The sequence below is a fragment of the Carettochelys insculpta genome, chromosome 9 (assembly GCF_033958435.1).
Source record: "Carettochelys insculpta isolate YL-2023 chromosome 9, ASM3395843v1, whole genome shotgun sequence".
Classification (NCBI taxonomy): Eukaryota; Metazoa; Chordata; order Testudines; family Carettochelyidae; genus Carettochelys; species Carettochelys insculpta.
The window spans coordinates 54,907,197-54,922,763 of record NC_134145.1 but is presented as its reverse complement, the minus strand read 5'-3'; the positions used below and the strand labels follow the sequence as shown (position 1 = coordinate 54,922,763).

At 40.8% G+C, this 15,567-nt stretch overlaps 1 protein-coding gene across 1 annotated transcript in view; it reads left to right on the top strand.

The window, feature by feature from the left end:
• PRG4 (proteoglycan 4) overlaps positions 1–15,567 on the top strand; it is a 37,883-nt gene that overhangs the window by 13,648 nt on the left and 8,668 nt on the right. The window contains exons 4-10 of the mRNA XM_075003315.1: positions 870–1,001; positions 3,326–4,330; positions 4,592–4,628; positions 5,289–7,048; positions 7,268–8,446; positions 9,125–9,211; positions 13,680–13,819. Of these exons, the coding sequence (XP_074859416.1) occupies positions 870–1,001; positions 3,326–4,330; positions 4,592–4,628; positions 5,289–7,048; positions 7,268–8,446; positions 9,125–9,211; positions 13,680–13,819 (4,340 nt within the window). The remainder of the gene's footprint in view (positions 1–869; positions 1,002–3,325; positions 4,331–4,591; positions 4,629–5,288; positions 7,049–7,267; positions 8,447–9,124; positions 9,212–13,679; positions 13,820–15,567) is intronic.

Sequence of the window (15,567 nt, the reverse complement as noted above, 5' to 3'; positions counted from 1 at the left end):
CTATACAACTCGTTGCCATATATTTCCAGGTATTTTAAGTGAATAAAGCTGCAGTCTACTGAAACCACATCTATTGCCCTCTGTCTTGCTTCTGCCTTGGCTGGACAACTGACCTTTACCTGAACCCTTGCTATTTGTCTCACTCCCTGACCCAAACTCACATCTGTAATTTAGATTCACTGCAGCATCCCACATTATTTTCAAGTTTGGGTATGAACACAGCTGAAATATCATGAGATTTCCACGACAGTCTATCTGAACCTTGATTTAGCCTCAACACTGAACCTAAGGGGACTAACCTAACACCTGGATCTGACTTTGCTCCATGTCTACTCTCTCTTGAGGAGTTATTAATTCGTGATGACCTGGCCTGGAAATTGTCATACGAATGGAGAATGAACGAAATAACTGAACTGTTTAGGGCCTCCCAAAGATAACGCTTTATGCAGAGGGTGGTGAAGCACTGGAGTGAATTGCCTACAGTGGTAGTGGAATCTCCATCCCTAGAGGTTGTTAAGTCCTGGCTGGGATGATTTAGTTGGGATTGATCCTGCTTTGAGCAGGAGGTTGAACTCAATGACCTCCTGAGGACTCTTTCATCCCTATGATTCTATGATTTTAAAAAGTAAAACCTTGTTTTCTTCTAAAGTCCATTAATGAAAAAAAGTGTTTTGTTGATCTCAGTCTTTTAGAAAAAAAGGCTTCTCTTGTCTTACAGTAAGCATGAGATGCTCCAGGTTGAAAATGAGTGTATGTGTGTGTGTTTTGCAAAAGTTTGGGATGATAGCCGGACCAGAGCAAAATTAGGCTCATAATAAAAATGTGTTCCATACCATGTGCTAAAAATAATATGCTTTTCTTGGCTTCAGCACTTACTGCACAATCATCACCGCCATCCAAAATAGCGCCTTCAGTCACCAAAACAACAGCCAAAAAGCCATCTAAAAGTTCAACAAAGAGGAAGCCAAAGAAAGTAGTACAATCCCAAGAAGTTATGGAAGGTAAGAAAGAATATGAATGCAATGGAACTCGGCATTACCTGAATGAAAGGTCATTCCACTGTCCTGGATGTAGAAAGCTGATGTGATGTTACCAGATAGCTATCCAACTTGTTCATAGAACATATTACCTCATCTATGTTTTTTTAAAGATCTATCCTAGTATTCCCTAGTATCCTAGTGTTCCTCCCTGGACATTCAATAATGGATTTAAAAGTAGTTATTCTTCTACAAAAGAATTTTACCACAAGATTACAGAGGGAGACACCTGCACTGGAATTCATTTGCAAATGTGACATATTTAAATTAGGCCTTAACAAAGATCTCAACTATCTTAGGCTTTAGAAGGACAATTTCCGCATCTTTAGTAGTAGGCAGCCTTCAGTCTGCATAGACTATGGATCGCACCCTTTATAGTTTCAATTGAGGACTTCATTTACAGCGTCTACTATGACTATGAAGACCCACATGAGAGTGACAGTCCTTGCTGCATCTCTTGCAGATGTGGTGGGTGTCTGGCAAGTCCTTAGTGTGCTTTCTGTGCACTCGCTTCTCTTCTGCTAGCTGTCTGATCCTCATCTCGCCCTTCTGAAGACCCTTCTGTAACCCCTGCCTCCATCTGCTGCGGTCGTCTGCTAGTTCTTCCCAGTTGTCCAGCTCGATGTCTACCATTTGGAAAAAAGTAGTCCAGACCATCATACAGCTTCTGTGCACAGTCTGTATTCTCGACTGGCCCTCCACCCACTCTTTCCTGTGTGAAGGGGTCCAAAATTGGAAAAAAAAGAGGATAGAAAAGTCTAGGAAACAAGATTTTTGTTTTCCCTCTTCGTTACACAGAAATTGCCAACACGGGGGATGGGGCTCGTCTAATTTCATCACCCTTGTGGGGCAGTTTGATGTTTCAGAGGTTGAATGGCCAGCTGAATCCCTGAAAATCTTTTTTGGCTTTGAGATGTGGGGTCCATGACTTGAGGGCCATTTGAACCATTCCCTCAGGGTGGCTGCAAGCCACTGAAAATTTTAGCTGCTGGGGGTGACTTCCCTGCAGCAGCAGCTAGCACCCTGGATCCTTGCTGGGGTGAGGGGCTTGGCAGGGTTTCAGTGGGGAGTCAGTTGAAGTAGTGTGGGAAAGACCCCAACTGCGTGGCACCTGTTGGGGAGGGAAAGGGGTGTGCACAAAAGTAAACTGCTGAGTAGAAGTTTCTTGGGCTCTTATGCAAGCACAATCCCCCCACAACAGTCTTGCTGTCATGTGGTGCAGCAGGGAGGGGCTGGCACCAGCCAGTGCATCAAAAAATAACAAGTGTAGAACCATGAATTCTATGCTGGGGCTATTTGTAATGGATAGGTGCTCTCACAAGGCTAATAGCAAAGAAAGAAAGATGCTTCTCATCAGCATCTCATACAAACATGATCCCACAGCCACAGGCTTCCTAGTCCTGATTTGAAATTCACGGTCTTCCTGTTACCTAATGCCTGTGCACCTGGAGAGCAGCGGCCAGAGCGGAGCACTGAGGGGCATTGTGGGTTACATATGGGACACCTTTGGAGGCTAATAAATTTGATTTTAACATGTGGCACTTCCCCACCGGCCTTTATTGGCACTTTTAAATTCAAACTTGATGCTACATCCAGCAGGTTCTGATGATATTGTGATATCAACATTAGTGCTCCCTAAATTAAGCTAATGGTATTTAACGTGAAGATAGTCAAGTGGTAAAATCGAGCTAACTGCCTTAAATTCGAATTTATCTCATAGTGTAGACGTAGTCTTAGAGAACCAGCAGACAATGGAAAAGCCACAACACAGTGTATCATAGTATATCACGATATTATGATAGTTTTTAATGATTTCAGGCAGTACAAGTCCATAATCACTAAAATAACATCGGCCTTTTTATTTTCAAAAGTGCACTTTTTCAATTAAAAGTGTGTTTAAACCGATTTAGCGAGACCAAAATAATCTTGCATGGACAGTCTTAACACAACTGAAACTTGGCTTTTATCAGTTTAACTTAACTCAATTCCTTCTCTCTTAAAGAATGAAGATAAACTGATAAGATCCAGATTCAAATTGAATTAAGGTGTTCGCAAAGTTTTGCACCCACCAATTTTTAAACCAATTAAGTTAAAACAGAAAAAATGTACAGAAAAATAATGAAAAAAGGTACTGTTACAATTTACAAGAGTTGCACCTACCTCCAGCAGCTTTTACAAAAATATCATGAATGGTTACTGCATGAAATCCAAAACAGCAAATGCTGGAATGCTACATAACTATGAAAAACTAAAACACAGTGCTTTAATTTGGTATGTATTTCTTGTAGAGCAAGACTCTAAACACAGAAGAACTTCATCCAGAACCACTACGAATGGTGAAATAAGGGGGGTTTCTGAGGAGACAGGCAGTGGATTGGAGAACGTGGGAACCACGCCTGATCCTAATACAAAACACCTCAAAGGAAAAATTTCAAGACAAGGAAATGAAGGTACAACAGCAGCTTCTTTGTCAGAACAAAGTTTCAGCCAGAAGCTCACCTCCCAACCAGATAAAACTAATATGCCATCCAGAATGAATACCACAAAGATATTAAGTCCAAAGACCAACATGCCACCTACTACTCCAACAAGTACAGCTAAGATCTCAGCATTAACTAATGCAGCTGAGGCCACCAAAGCTAAAGACACAAGTACTACATCTGTGAAACATGCCACAACTGACACAGCGAAAGGGACAATCACAGATAAGAAAAACACAACTACTGTAAGGGCAGAGACAACATCTATGAAATACACTGCAAAACCAGCTAATGAGACAAAAGCTAAAAGTGCCACAACGACTCTAGCTATGGAAGTAACAACAACAGCTAAAACAAAGATGACTACGGCAGCTAGGAAAGCAACAACAGCTAACAGTGACAGACCTAGTACTACTAAAATGGCAAAGATATCAGGTAAACAAGTCACAACTGCAGCAGTCATGGAGAAGTCAACAACAGATAAAAATTACATGACTACTGCGGCTAAAGAGACTAGAACAACAACAGAAAAACAAGGCATAATTACAGCAGATAAAACAATTCACAGAAAAGACACAACTACTGTAGCTAAAGATACTGTAAAGACAACAGATGAAAGAGACCTAACTACTCTAGACAAAAACATGGTAACAACAACAGAAAGGAAAGACATGACTACTACAGATAGAGAAACAATAAACAAAATCACAGCAACTGCCAAGAGAGAGACTGTAACAACAGCTAAAACAGTCACAACTGCTGCATCAAGAGGTATTGTAAAAACAACAGATAAAAAAGACACAGTCACTGTCAGTGATGAGATTATACTGACTCCAGAAGACTTAGTGAATAAAAAACATACAACTACTGCATCTAAAGAAACAGCTATTGTGGACAAAGAAATTGTGCCAACAAATAAAAGAGAGACAATCACAGTAAGTGATGAGATTAGATTGACTCCAGATGAAGAAGACTTGACTAAACCACACACAACTCCGGCAGGGAAGAAGACTGTAACAAGAGCACCTAGCACAGACACACCTACAGTAATTAAAGACCCTGCAACAACAACAGGCAAAAAAGATACAACTACTGTGGACAAAGAAATTGTGCCAACAAATAAAAAAGAGACAACCACAGTAAGCGATGAGATTACATTGACTCCAGATGAAGAAGACTTAACTAAACAACACACAACTACTGTAGCAAAGAAGAGTGTAACAAGAGGACCTAGGCAAGCCACACCTGCAGAAATCAAAGACACTACAACAACAGCAGGTAAAAAAGATACAACTATTGTGGACAAAGAAAACGTACCAACAAATAAAAGAGGGACAACCACAGTAAGTGATGAGATTAGATTGACTCCAGATGAAGAAGACTTAATGACTAAACCACACGCAACTCCTGCAGGGAGGAAGACTGCAACAAGAGCACCTAGCACAGACACACCTACAGTAATTGAAGACCCTGTAACAACAACAGGCAAAAAAGATACAACTATTGTGGACAAAGAAATTGTGCCAACAAATAAAAAAGAGACAACCACAGTAAGCGATGAGATTACATTGACTCCAGATGAAGAAGATTTAACTAAACAACACGCAACTACTGTAGCAAAGAAGAGTGTAACAAGAGCACCTAGGCAAGCCACACCTGCAGAAATCAAAGACACTACAACAACAGCAGGTAAAAAAGATACAACTATTGTGGACAAAGAAAACGTGCCAACAAATAAAAGAGAGACAACCACAGTAAGTGATGAGATTAGATTGACTCCAGATGAAGAAGATTTAATGACTAAACCACACGCAACTCCTGCAGGGAGGAAGACTGCAACAAGAGCACCTAGCACAGACACACCTACAGAAATTAAAGACCCTGTAACAACAACAGGCAAAAAAGATACAACTATTGTGGACAAAGAAAACGTACCAACAAATAAAAGAGAGACAACCACAGTAAGTGATGAGATTAGACTGACTCCAGATGAAGAAGACTTAATGACTAAACCACACGCAACTCCTGCAGGGAGGAAGACTGCAACAAGAGCACCTAGCACAGACACACCTACAGTAATTGAAGACCCTGTAACAACAACAGGCAAAAAAGATACAACTATTGTGGACAAAGAAAACGTGCCAACAAATAAAAGAGAGACAACCACAGTAAGCGATGAGATTACATTGACTCCAGATGAAGAAGACTTAACTAAACAACACGCAACTACTGTAGCAAAGAAGACTGTAACAAGAGCACCTAGGCAAGCCACACCTGCAGAAATCAAAGACACTACAACAACAGCAGGTAAAAAAGATACAACTATTGTGGACAAAGAAAACGTGCCAACAAATAAAAGAGAGACAACCACAGTAAGCGATGAGATTAGATTGACCCCAGATGAAAAAGACTTAATGACTAAACAACACACCACTACTGCTGGAAAGAAGACTGTAACAAGGACACTGAGAACAGGCATAACTACAGAAACTAAAGACACCATAACAACAGCAGGCAAAAAATATACAACTAGTATGGACAAAGAAAATGTTCCAACAGATGAAAGAGAAATAACCACGGTAAGTGATGAGGTTAGATTGACTCCAGATGAAAAACTCTTATTGACTAAAAATCACACAACTACTCTGGCTAGGAAGACTGTAACAAGAACACCTAGAACAGACACAACTGCAGAAATTACAGACACTAAAATAACTTCAGGTAAAAGGGAAGTAACTCCTGTGGACAAAAAACACGTGTCAACAGCTGAAAGAGAAAAATCAACCGCAAGTAAAAAGGACACAACAGCTATGGATGCAGAGACTGTGATGACCACAGCTGGAAGAGCCACAAAAGATAAAAAAGACATAATTACTTCAGCTAAAAGTACTGTAACAACTAAAACAGCCACAACTGGTGCAGTTAGTGACAGTGGAATAACAGCAGTTAAAAAAGACACAATCACAGTAGATGAAGAGATTAGACTGAATCCATATGAAGAAAGCTTAATGACTAAAAAAGACACAACTACTGCATATAGAGAGATTGTATCATTGGCTAAAACAGCCACAGTTGCAGCAACGAGGGAGATTGTAACAAGAACACCTAGAACAAAAACAACTATAGCCACTAAGGATGCTCAAGCCACCAAAGGTGAAGAAGAAACAACTACTATAGCTGAAGCCAATATAATGATTACAGGTGAAAAAGACACAACAGCTAAAGACACAACTACTGCATTCAGAGAGACCCTTACAACCAAATCTAAAACAGTAACAACTACTACAGCCAAAGAATCTGTAACGACTACTGCCAAAATGGACACAACAACAGCTAGAAAGACACAAACTACCATTAAACAGACGCCTACTGCTGCTGAAGTAACAACCATGGCTATAGAACTGACTAGCGCAGGCAATGAAGAAAATGAAGATAACAGACATAATATGATGGCCACCAAAAAAACAACAACTGAGGAGAAAAAAGAGTTAATCACTGCCATCCAAGGGACAACTACAGAGCACTCAGAGGGCATGACTACTGCAGCCAAAGAAGCAAATACAGGTTATAAAACAGAAATAACTGCTGATAAAGAGATGACTACAGCTGATAAAATAGAGAGATTTACTGTTACCACAGAGACAACTATGGCAAATAAAGAAACAAATGCAATCACTGGAGAGACCTCTGAGACCAATAAAATAATGGTAACAACTGCTACCGAAGAGACAGCTGTAGAGAATAAAAAAGAAAATGCCCTTGATGATAAAGAGGCAACAACAACAGATAAAAGAGAAATAAGTGAAAGTACTGCCATTAAAGAAACACTGACTGTTTCTAAAGAAGTGTCCACTGTTGCTAAAAGCTCCCAAGAAAGACCTGTGTCACCAACACAAGATAAAGCTGGAACCTCGATCACACAAATTCCACTCATAAAAGCCACAGCCAAGCCCTTTGTTGAAACTGAAAAAAACGCAAAGCCTGTGCTACAAATTACTCCTACTGCACCAATAAGCCTTACTACCTCTAAATCTACAGATCTCACTGAAACAAAAGTCCATTCTGAAACCACAAGAGAAACCCCTACAGTTATTAAAATATCTGCAACAACTTCCATTGTGAATGAGATGAACGAAACTGAAGACACCTCTGCAAATCCAGACACTAGAGATACTACCACCCAGAGAAACAGAATGCAGTCTCCAACTGAAAATTTACAAACTTCCAAAATCATCATCAGTCCTTCTTTGACTCAGAAACCAGCTATTGACTCAGTCACTCCTGAGCAGGAGAAAAATGCAGACAATGCAAGCCCCACTGCAATCAATCCAACCACTGCTCCAGACAGTAATTTCCTTCGCAGAAACACAGAAAACCCTAAAGAAACGCTTGCTTCTGTTGAAGGACCCAGTCAAAATCTGACCTCTTCCAAACAAGAGGATTCTATAGAATATCCAGCAATCTCATTCACAACTTCTGTTGCTCCACTGAAAAGCACACCTAAATCTAAGGGCAAGGATAAAAATAATAGGTTAGAAACCATTACAAAAATAACACAGACAACAACAAAAGCTAATTCAGCTAACCCTCAAAAACAAGAAACAATGTCACATGGCATAACAACTAATAACGGCGCTGATCTTGTTTCAGATAAAGAAATTACCAAGAAAAGTCCAATAGCTATGAATACAAATGCTTCAGTAAAACATACAATAGGAACTTCAACCCTTACAGCTGCGAAGGATATGCATAAGCCCTCCACCTTGCCAAATGGATTCATAACCACAAGGCCTGAAGGAAAAACAGTCACACATTTTTCCACTAAAACCTATTCAATGGCTTATTCAACCCAAGCTCCTGAAAGAAGTCCCACTATCCAGACAGACTCCAAACTACAGGAGAAGATCAACACAACATTATTTTACAAAGGTACATTTCTTCATAATTGTAAACTTTATGTTTATAGGGATGAACAAACTAAATTTTTCAGATAGCCAAACCAAGTCTGCATTTCAGGAGCCATATTTTTCTCAAGAGATTACTGGGAACATAGACTGTAAGCAGGGCTTTTTTTCTGCCAGAATGCAGAGGAATTGCATTCTGGCACCTATTTTTCCCTGGCTAGGGTTTCTGTGGGTGAGGCTGCTGGCCATGGCTCCTTGCCCCAGCTGGCACCCAGCCACAAGGCTGTGGGGTTTCCCCTGTCCCCTGCTGGGGATCCCATAGCCTAGACATCCAGCCAGGGATCCATGCCACAGAGCAGAAAACTCTAATACAAAACTGAAGAGATTTTTAACAAAAAAATCTTATTCTTAAGTTCTCTGATTTGTAATATAAGTATTAGATATAGGACTTAGAACCCTGGATCCCGAATATTCTCAAGCACTTAGAAGGACTGGTGCTTGTCTGCAGCCTCCTTCGTCAAAGTTTTACTTTTATGGCGAATATATAATATGTTTCCCTATGCACACTCCAATATTTAAGAATACTTTGGAGAGTCTGTTCCATAGGTTTATCTTACTTGATGATGTGCTAGCATTTTAAGCTATTCTTTGAGCTTAAATTTCATTGAAATAAAAATATACATTAATTATTTTGTTGTACCAGATGAACAAGATGATAAGAATTTGTGTAATGGAAAACCAGCAGATGGAATTGTTGCTTTACCAAATGGAACATTAGCTGTATTCCGAGGTAAGTGACCCATTGAATTTTTTTACTATTTTCATCCCTTGACTTATGCGTTAATGAAGTACAAAAAAGTAGTCCTGTAGAACTTTAAAGACTACTTCTTCAGATCTGGAAATTCAGAAATTCTTAGGAATTTTCAGATCTGAAGTGGGTCTGTACCACGAAAACTCATCACCTAATGAATGCGTTTGTTTGTCTTTAAAGTGCTACAGGCCTGCTTTTCATTTTGTGAATATACAGACTAACAGCTACCTCTCTGTGCCTATTACGGAAGTACACATTTTTAGCCTCTCCCAATAATCAGATAATATAAATTTGATCTATTGTCCACTTAAGTTCACTTCCTGATGCCAAAGGACGCAATATAACTCAAAAGAGCTTTCAGGCCCTTACAATTTACATGCCAGAGGAAGCTAGAAAGCATTTGCCTTTACGGGTGATGTTGTGGCCCGGTCACTAGCCAGGACTGTACTGAAGAAAGGCAACGACTATGCCATGATACATTTGTTGTGTCATAAGCAATTGATTGAATCTCAAAAAATTTCACCTTTCTGGGGGTTCATTTTACAGTATATGTTACAGATAGGGACCTCTATAATGTAATTACCAGTCACTTATTTTGTTCCATGTGGCACATTTTTGTTAAATTATTGTAATGTTTATGCTCCAGAATCTTTTATCCCAGAAATTCTCTAGCTCTTTTAGTGATGAAGTAAACCTTCCAAATGTAAGTCAGACTGGAATGTCTACTTGAGCATGAAGACAGCCTGTAACACCAGCTCAGGGATCTTCATAAGAAATAAATGGCTTAAAAAATGGACATAGGCATTACTGTACTGAACGGGAGCTAACGCTGTGATGTGTAACTCTGGGGACAACTGCACATAATTTAGTTTTATTGTGCTAAGTAGGGCACAGATTACAGAAAAGCCACAAACGTTTCTCTTTGCAGGGCCCCCAGATCATTCCTTCACCCTCACCTCATTCACCCCAATTTCCATTGGGAACTTCTTCACTTCTGCCACTGCTCCCTTTTCTAATTTTTTAACTCTGCCTGCTCCTAGTGATTGATGAATACATGAACATGCCCACCTGTGAATAATTAGTAACAACTCTATAGGAAATAAGGCCCAGATAACTTTAAGAAACTAACAAAGAAAAAGATAGAGTTAAAATAAGGGGTGTAATGTGGAGCTAGATATAGAAAAGCACAGAAACCAAAGGCAATTAGTACCCAAAATAACTCCACAACAAGCACCAGACACTCTGCTGCCTGGATATTTGTGTCACTAACACAAATTATTGACCTCACATGAGCCTGACTGTCCAGGAAGCACAAAAGACTCCTTCAGACTGCCCAGGCCTTCTCTCCCACAACCTCTCTTGCATGTAATGTTACATGTAGTGCAGTCAGTGATTGCTGTTGTGGTGTCCTCTCATGGCAGTGCAGACAGTTCACCTTCTGGGGTGGAGCCAGGAGCTAGGTTGCTCAAACCCAGGCCGGGGGGGCCATTTCAGATTTTGGTTGTGGGGGGAAACCTGTGCATACCTTGATAGTGGGGCGGAATGAAGCCATGAAGCGCTCGCGTGCGTGTGTGTGTGTATGTGTGTAGGCAGACTGACCCTGTCTGCTCTTCTGTCTTTCTCTCCTACTCCCTGCCCATGTCTTTTTCCAGGAGTTACTAAGGCAACAGAAAACTCTTGTTTTTGGCAGATAATTGAGGACATTAGCTGACAGGAGCGCTGTATCTAATTATAAAAGAAAGACAATTAAGTAAATATGAGACTCACTCAGCCACACTACTAACACATTTGGATGTCTTGTGGCAAGTCACTAAAGGGACACTGATTAGGCTTAAAATTTTAACGTAAATTCTTGGTTACTAATTCTGCAGAATGAGAGACTGATACTCTTGGGCTCTGTCTTCACTATGGGGAGTGGGGGTCTAGTACATCATGGTAAGGGGCAGATACTTTTGACTTCTAAATAAGAACAGCAGAATGGTCATACTGGGTGTGACCTATGGTCTGTCTAGCCCAGTGTCCTGTCTTCTAATCTTGGCCAATGCCAGGTGCTTCAGAAAGCATGAACAGACTAGGCAATCATTAAATGATTCACCCTGTCACCCATTCCCAGCTTCCAGCAGAGGCTCAGGACACCAAATCCTGCCCATCCTGGCTATTAGCCATTAATGGACCTATTCTCCATGAACTTATTTCATTTTTAGTGGGCCCCAGCTGTAGTTTGGGCCCTTCCACCATCCCCTGACAAGGAGTAACACAGATTTACTGTAAAGAAATAATTTATTTTGGTTTAAATCTGATGCCTTACAAATGTAATAGAGTGACCTTCTTGTTTTACGTTAGTGGAGGAGCTAACATTTGCTCATTCAATTTTCCCACAGCATTTATGATTCTTTAGACCTGTAACATATCCTTCTGCCCGTTAGCCATTTATTTTCCAAAATGAAAAGTCCCAATCTTTTTAATCTCTCCTCACCTGGAAGCTGTTCCTTATCCCTAATAATTTCTGTTATCCTTCTCTGTGCCTTTTCCAAAGCCATCTTTTTTTCAGATGAGGCGACTAGCTATGCATGCAGTATTCAAGATGCGGGCATACTATGACATTATATAGAGGCAATATGCTATTTTCTGTCTTATCTGCTCCTTTCCTAATGAGTCCCAATATTGTGTTAGCTTTTTAGATTGCCACTGCACATTGAGCAGATGTTTTCAGGGAACAATCCACGATTCCAAGATCTCTTTCTTGATCGCTAACAGCTAATTTAGACCCCCATCATTGTGCAAGTATAGTTGGGATTATATCTTTTAATGTGCCTTACTTTGCACTTATCAACACTGAATTCCACCTGCCATCATGTTGCCCAGTCACCCAGTTTTGCAAGATCCCTTTGTTACTCTTTGCATTAAATATTTTGAGTAATTTCATATCATCTGCAAATTTTGCCACCTCACTGGTTATCCTCTTTTTAAGATCATTTAGGAACAAGTTGAACAGTAGCAGTCCCAGTGCAGTTCTCTGGAGCACACCACTACTCCTACCATTTGTTAATTAGCTTTTAAGTAGAGTACTCAGCAATATTCATAATCATCTAAGGACCCTTCAGTGACTTGAAGGACAATCCTTCTCTTCTCTTAATCACTCTGCATCCCTCTGTTTATAAACAAACTTCCTGCTGCAAAGGCAAAGCTTGCAGCAGCACAAACTCTGTTGCAGTTAAGGGCTGCCTCTAAGACTAGGGTGTGCGTTTTAAGCAGACCCCAAAAAGACATACAGGGGTTCAACCTACAAGGGGGAACTACAGTCCCCACTAGCTCCTCCTAAATGTCACCCCTGACCCAGGTGCCTTGATGACACCTAATGAGAGAGTGGGAAATTAGGCATCTTATCTGAACAGCAGAATCTGAGAGTTCCTTGTGGATCCTAATGGATATCTTGGTGACTGTGAAGGAAAGGAAAGGCCTGGCTCTTCATCCCACCTCAATCCTTCTGTACTTCAGCTATTTTAGGACAGCTGGGTTGGGAGGAAGCTCCCTGTGTGGCTGGCTGCTGCAGGACGTCTGGGTTCCTGTTGCGACGAAGCAGATGGAGATTGCTTTTCTCTTCGTCCATGCAAAGTAACAACAATGGACCTTTGCATCGTCTATACAAATTCCTGCTAACACTGTGTTTGTGGAGGCTTCATGCATGTGGCCAGGTGATCCCAGCTACAGAAACGATGTTCTGGGATATGGTTTCCCCTGTTCTAGCTAGTCAGTCAGACTCTTCCTCAGCTTCTTTGGGCAAATCTACACTAGGGAAGAAAGTTGATTTCAGATACACAATTCTAGCTACGCCACTAACGTAGCTAGAATCGACGTATCAGAATTGACTTACTTCCCTAGTGTAGTCCGAGGCTCGGAAGTCTCACGTTGCTGTCCCTTACCCCACATGATAGCATGGAGTACAGAGGTCAACAGCCAAGCTGAGAGAGGTCAATTTTGCTGCACCTTAACTAGACACAACAAAATCAAATTGTTGAAGATTGACCACAGTGCGTCGATTTTCGTATAAGTACAGATTAGTTCTCTGCACAGGCTTTGCTGCTCTCAGCCACTTAGGTTAGGCAGATTTTCTGGATTCTCCTTCTGTTGTGCTGAATTTTATTTTTCCAGCACTTGCTTTTGGGCTGCAGCAACTGCAATTACTTGGAAGGTCTGATCCTGTTAGGTGCTGAGCCAGCTCTGTTGCCTTGGCTCCTCAGCCTCACAGGACCGAGTATTTAGACAGGATGTCATGCCATTTCAAAGAGAAGAGAGTGGCACTGTGGTCTTTTGTTTCTACTGTTCAGAATTTTTATATTCTGCATTTTCTATATTACTATATTTGTGAAAAACAAAAGTTTAAGTCGGGGAAAATGGTGCACTTTAGGAGGTTTTTTCAAGGCTTGTTCTACATTTTATTTTGCAGGTCATTACTACTGGCTGTTGGATTCATCCAGGCAGCCGACAGTATCCCCTCGTAAGATCACTGAAGGCTGGGGTATTCCATCCCCCATTGATACGGTCTTTTCCAGATGCAACTGTGATGGCAAAACCTTCTTCTTTAAGGTAGGGAAATTATTTTTTTTGTTTGGGTGTTTAAACATTTAGTTTCACAGGTGTCTGTAAAAATGAAAACAACCACTGTTACCTAGGGCTGTATGGCAAAAGGTTATAGTGAAGAAATAGGTTCATGAGCTCAGCTGACAACACACTTGTCTACTGGCCCATTTTGCTTTAACAAACGTCCCCTTAGGCAATCTCATGAAAAACATGCAAAGTGAATTAACCCTTTCAAGGCAGTTAAGGCGCATGCTGGTGAGGCCACATATGGTACAATCTGAGCTGAAGGTTAAATACAAATATAATATCTCAAAGATGGATCCCTACAATGCCTTTCTGAGAGAGGCATTTTTCCAGAATGAAAAAGGCTCTAAGACCATACTGCTCCTCCTACTGGATAAGTATATAGTTTGAGCTCACAAGAGGAGATGCATTTCCATAGGCATATTCATTCTGGTAAAAATAATGCTGTGTTCTTAAAACTGACCGTACTATTAAAACCAAACACACGTTATTGATAGAAAAGCTTGAATTTGGCATACCGCTGGCTTGGAAATCTCCACCATGAAGCCCCTATGAGCTCCATGCCAGTCCCAAGCCTGGATGAAGGAAGAGGGTTGGTCAGATGTGTGTGGATGTGCTGACCGTCAAACAACAATACGAATGAAATCTGATGCCAGTACAACTAAATGATAAAAGATGCTGGCTCGGATGTCACCTGGATAAACAAGGTCCGTGATACCAATCGAGCGCTCAGGTTTGGGTCAATAGTTGCAATTTTCTTTCGGTAGCCAACTTAACACATACGCTACCCATTGGAACATGGAACAGCCGAACACTGTGGACAACTGGAAAATTAGAGCTGCTTCGGAAGGAGGTGGAGATATGCCAATGTGAAATACTTGCACTGGCAGAGATGCGTTGGACAGCATCAGGAGAGATATGTGGTTGTGAAGTCATTTGGTCAGGAAATGAAATGAAGCATGAAGCAGGAGTTGAATTCCTTCTAGCAAAACAGCTAGAAGAGCATTATTAGGATACAAACTGGTGAGTGCAAGAATGATGATAGCAAGATTTGAAGCAAAACCATTCAACAACTCAGTCATTCAGGTGTATGCACCCACGTTGGCCAGTATGGAGGAAGAGATTGGGCTATTCTATAAAGACTTGACAAAGATGATGGAGGAGACACTGAGGAAAGATGTGTTGATCATCGGATGAGATTGGAATGCGAAGGTTGGAACAGATAACGAAGGTTGCGAGAGAGTCAGGGGAAGGTTTGGATATGGAGAAAGAAACAAATGAGGTGAGAAACTACTAGAGTTTGCTACAGAGCATGAGATGGTGATCTGTAACACGAGATTCCAACAAAAGGACTGTAGGAAGTGGATGTGGCGATCGAATGATGGGAACTCCAAGAAAATGATAGATATGATTTTGATAAGAAGATGGATAACATCAGTATAACAGTGCTGAACTTTCCAAGGAGCAGATATAGGCTCAGACCACAGTCCAGTGATTGCAAATATCAAGATAAAACTCAAAAGAAAATGTAAGACACAGTTTAAGAAGAGATGTGGTGATGCTATGTGAGGAACAAACAGGGAATGCAAACAGAGCAGCGCTTGAAGAGAAGATTAAGAATATTGCCACAGAGAGAAAGACCTCGATAAGAGAGTCGCAGGGATAGTCATCGTTATAGAAGAGGCAATTGAGGAGACTGTTCCAGAAGAAGAAAAGATCAATAAGAAGTG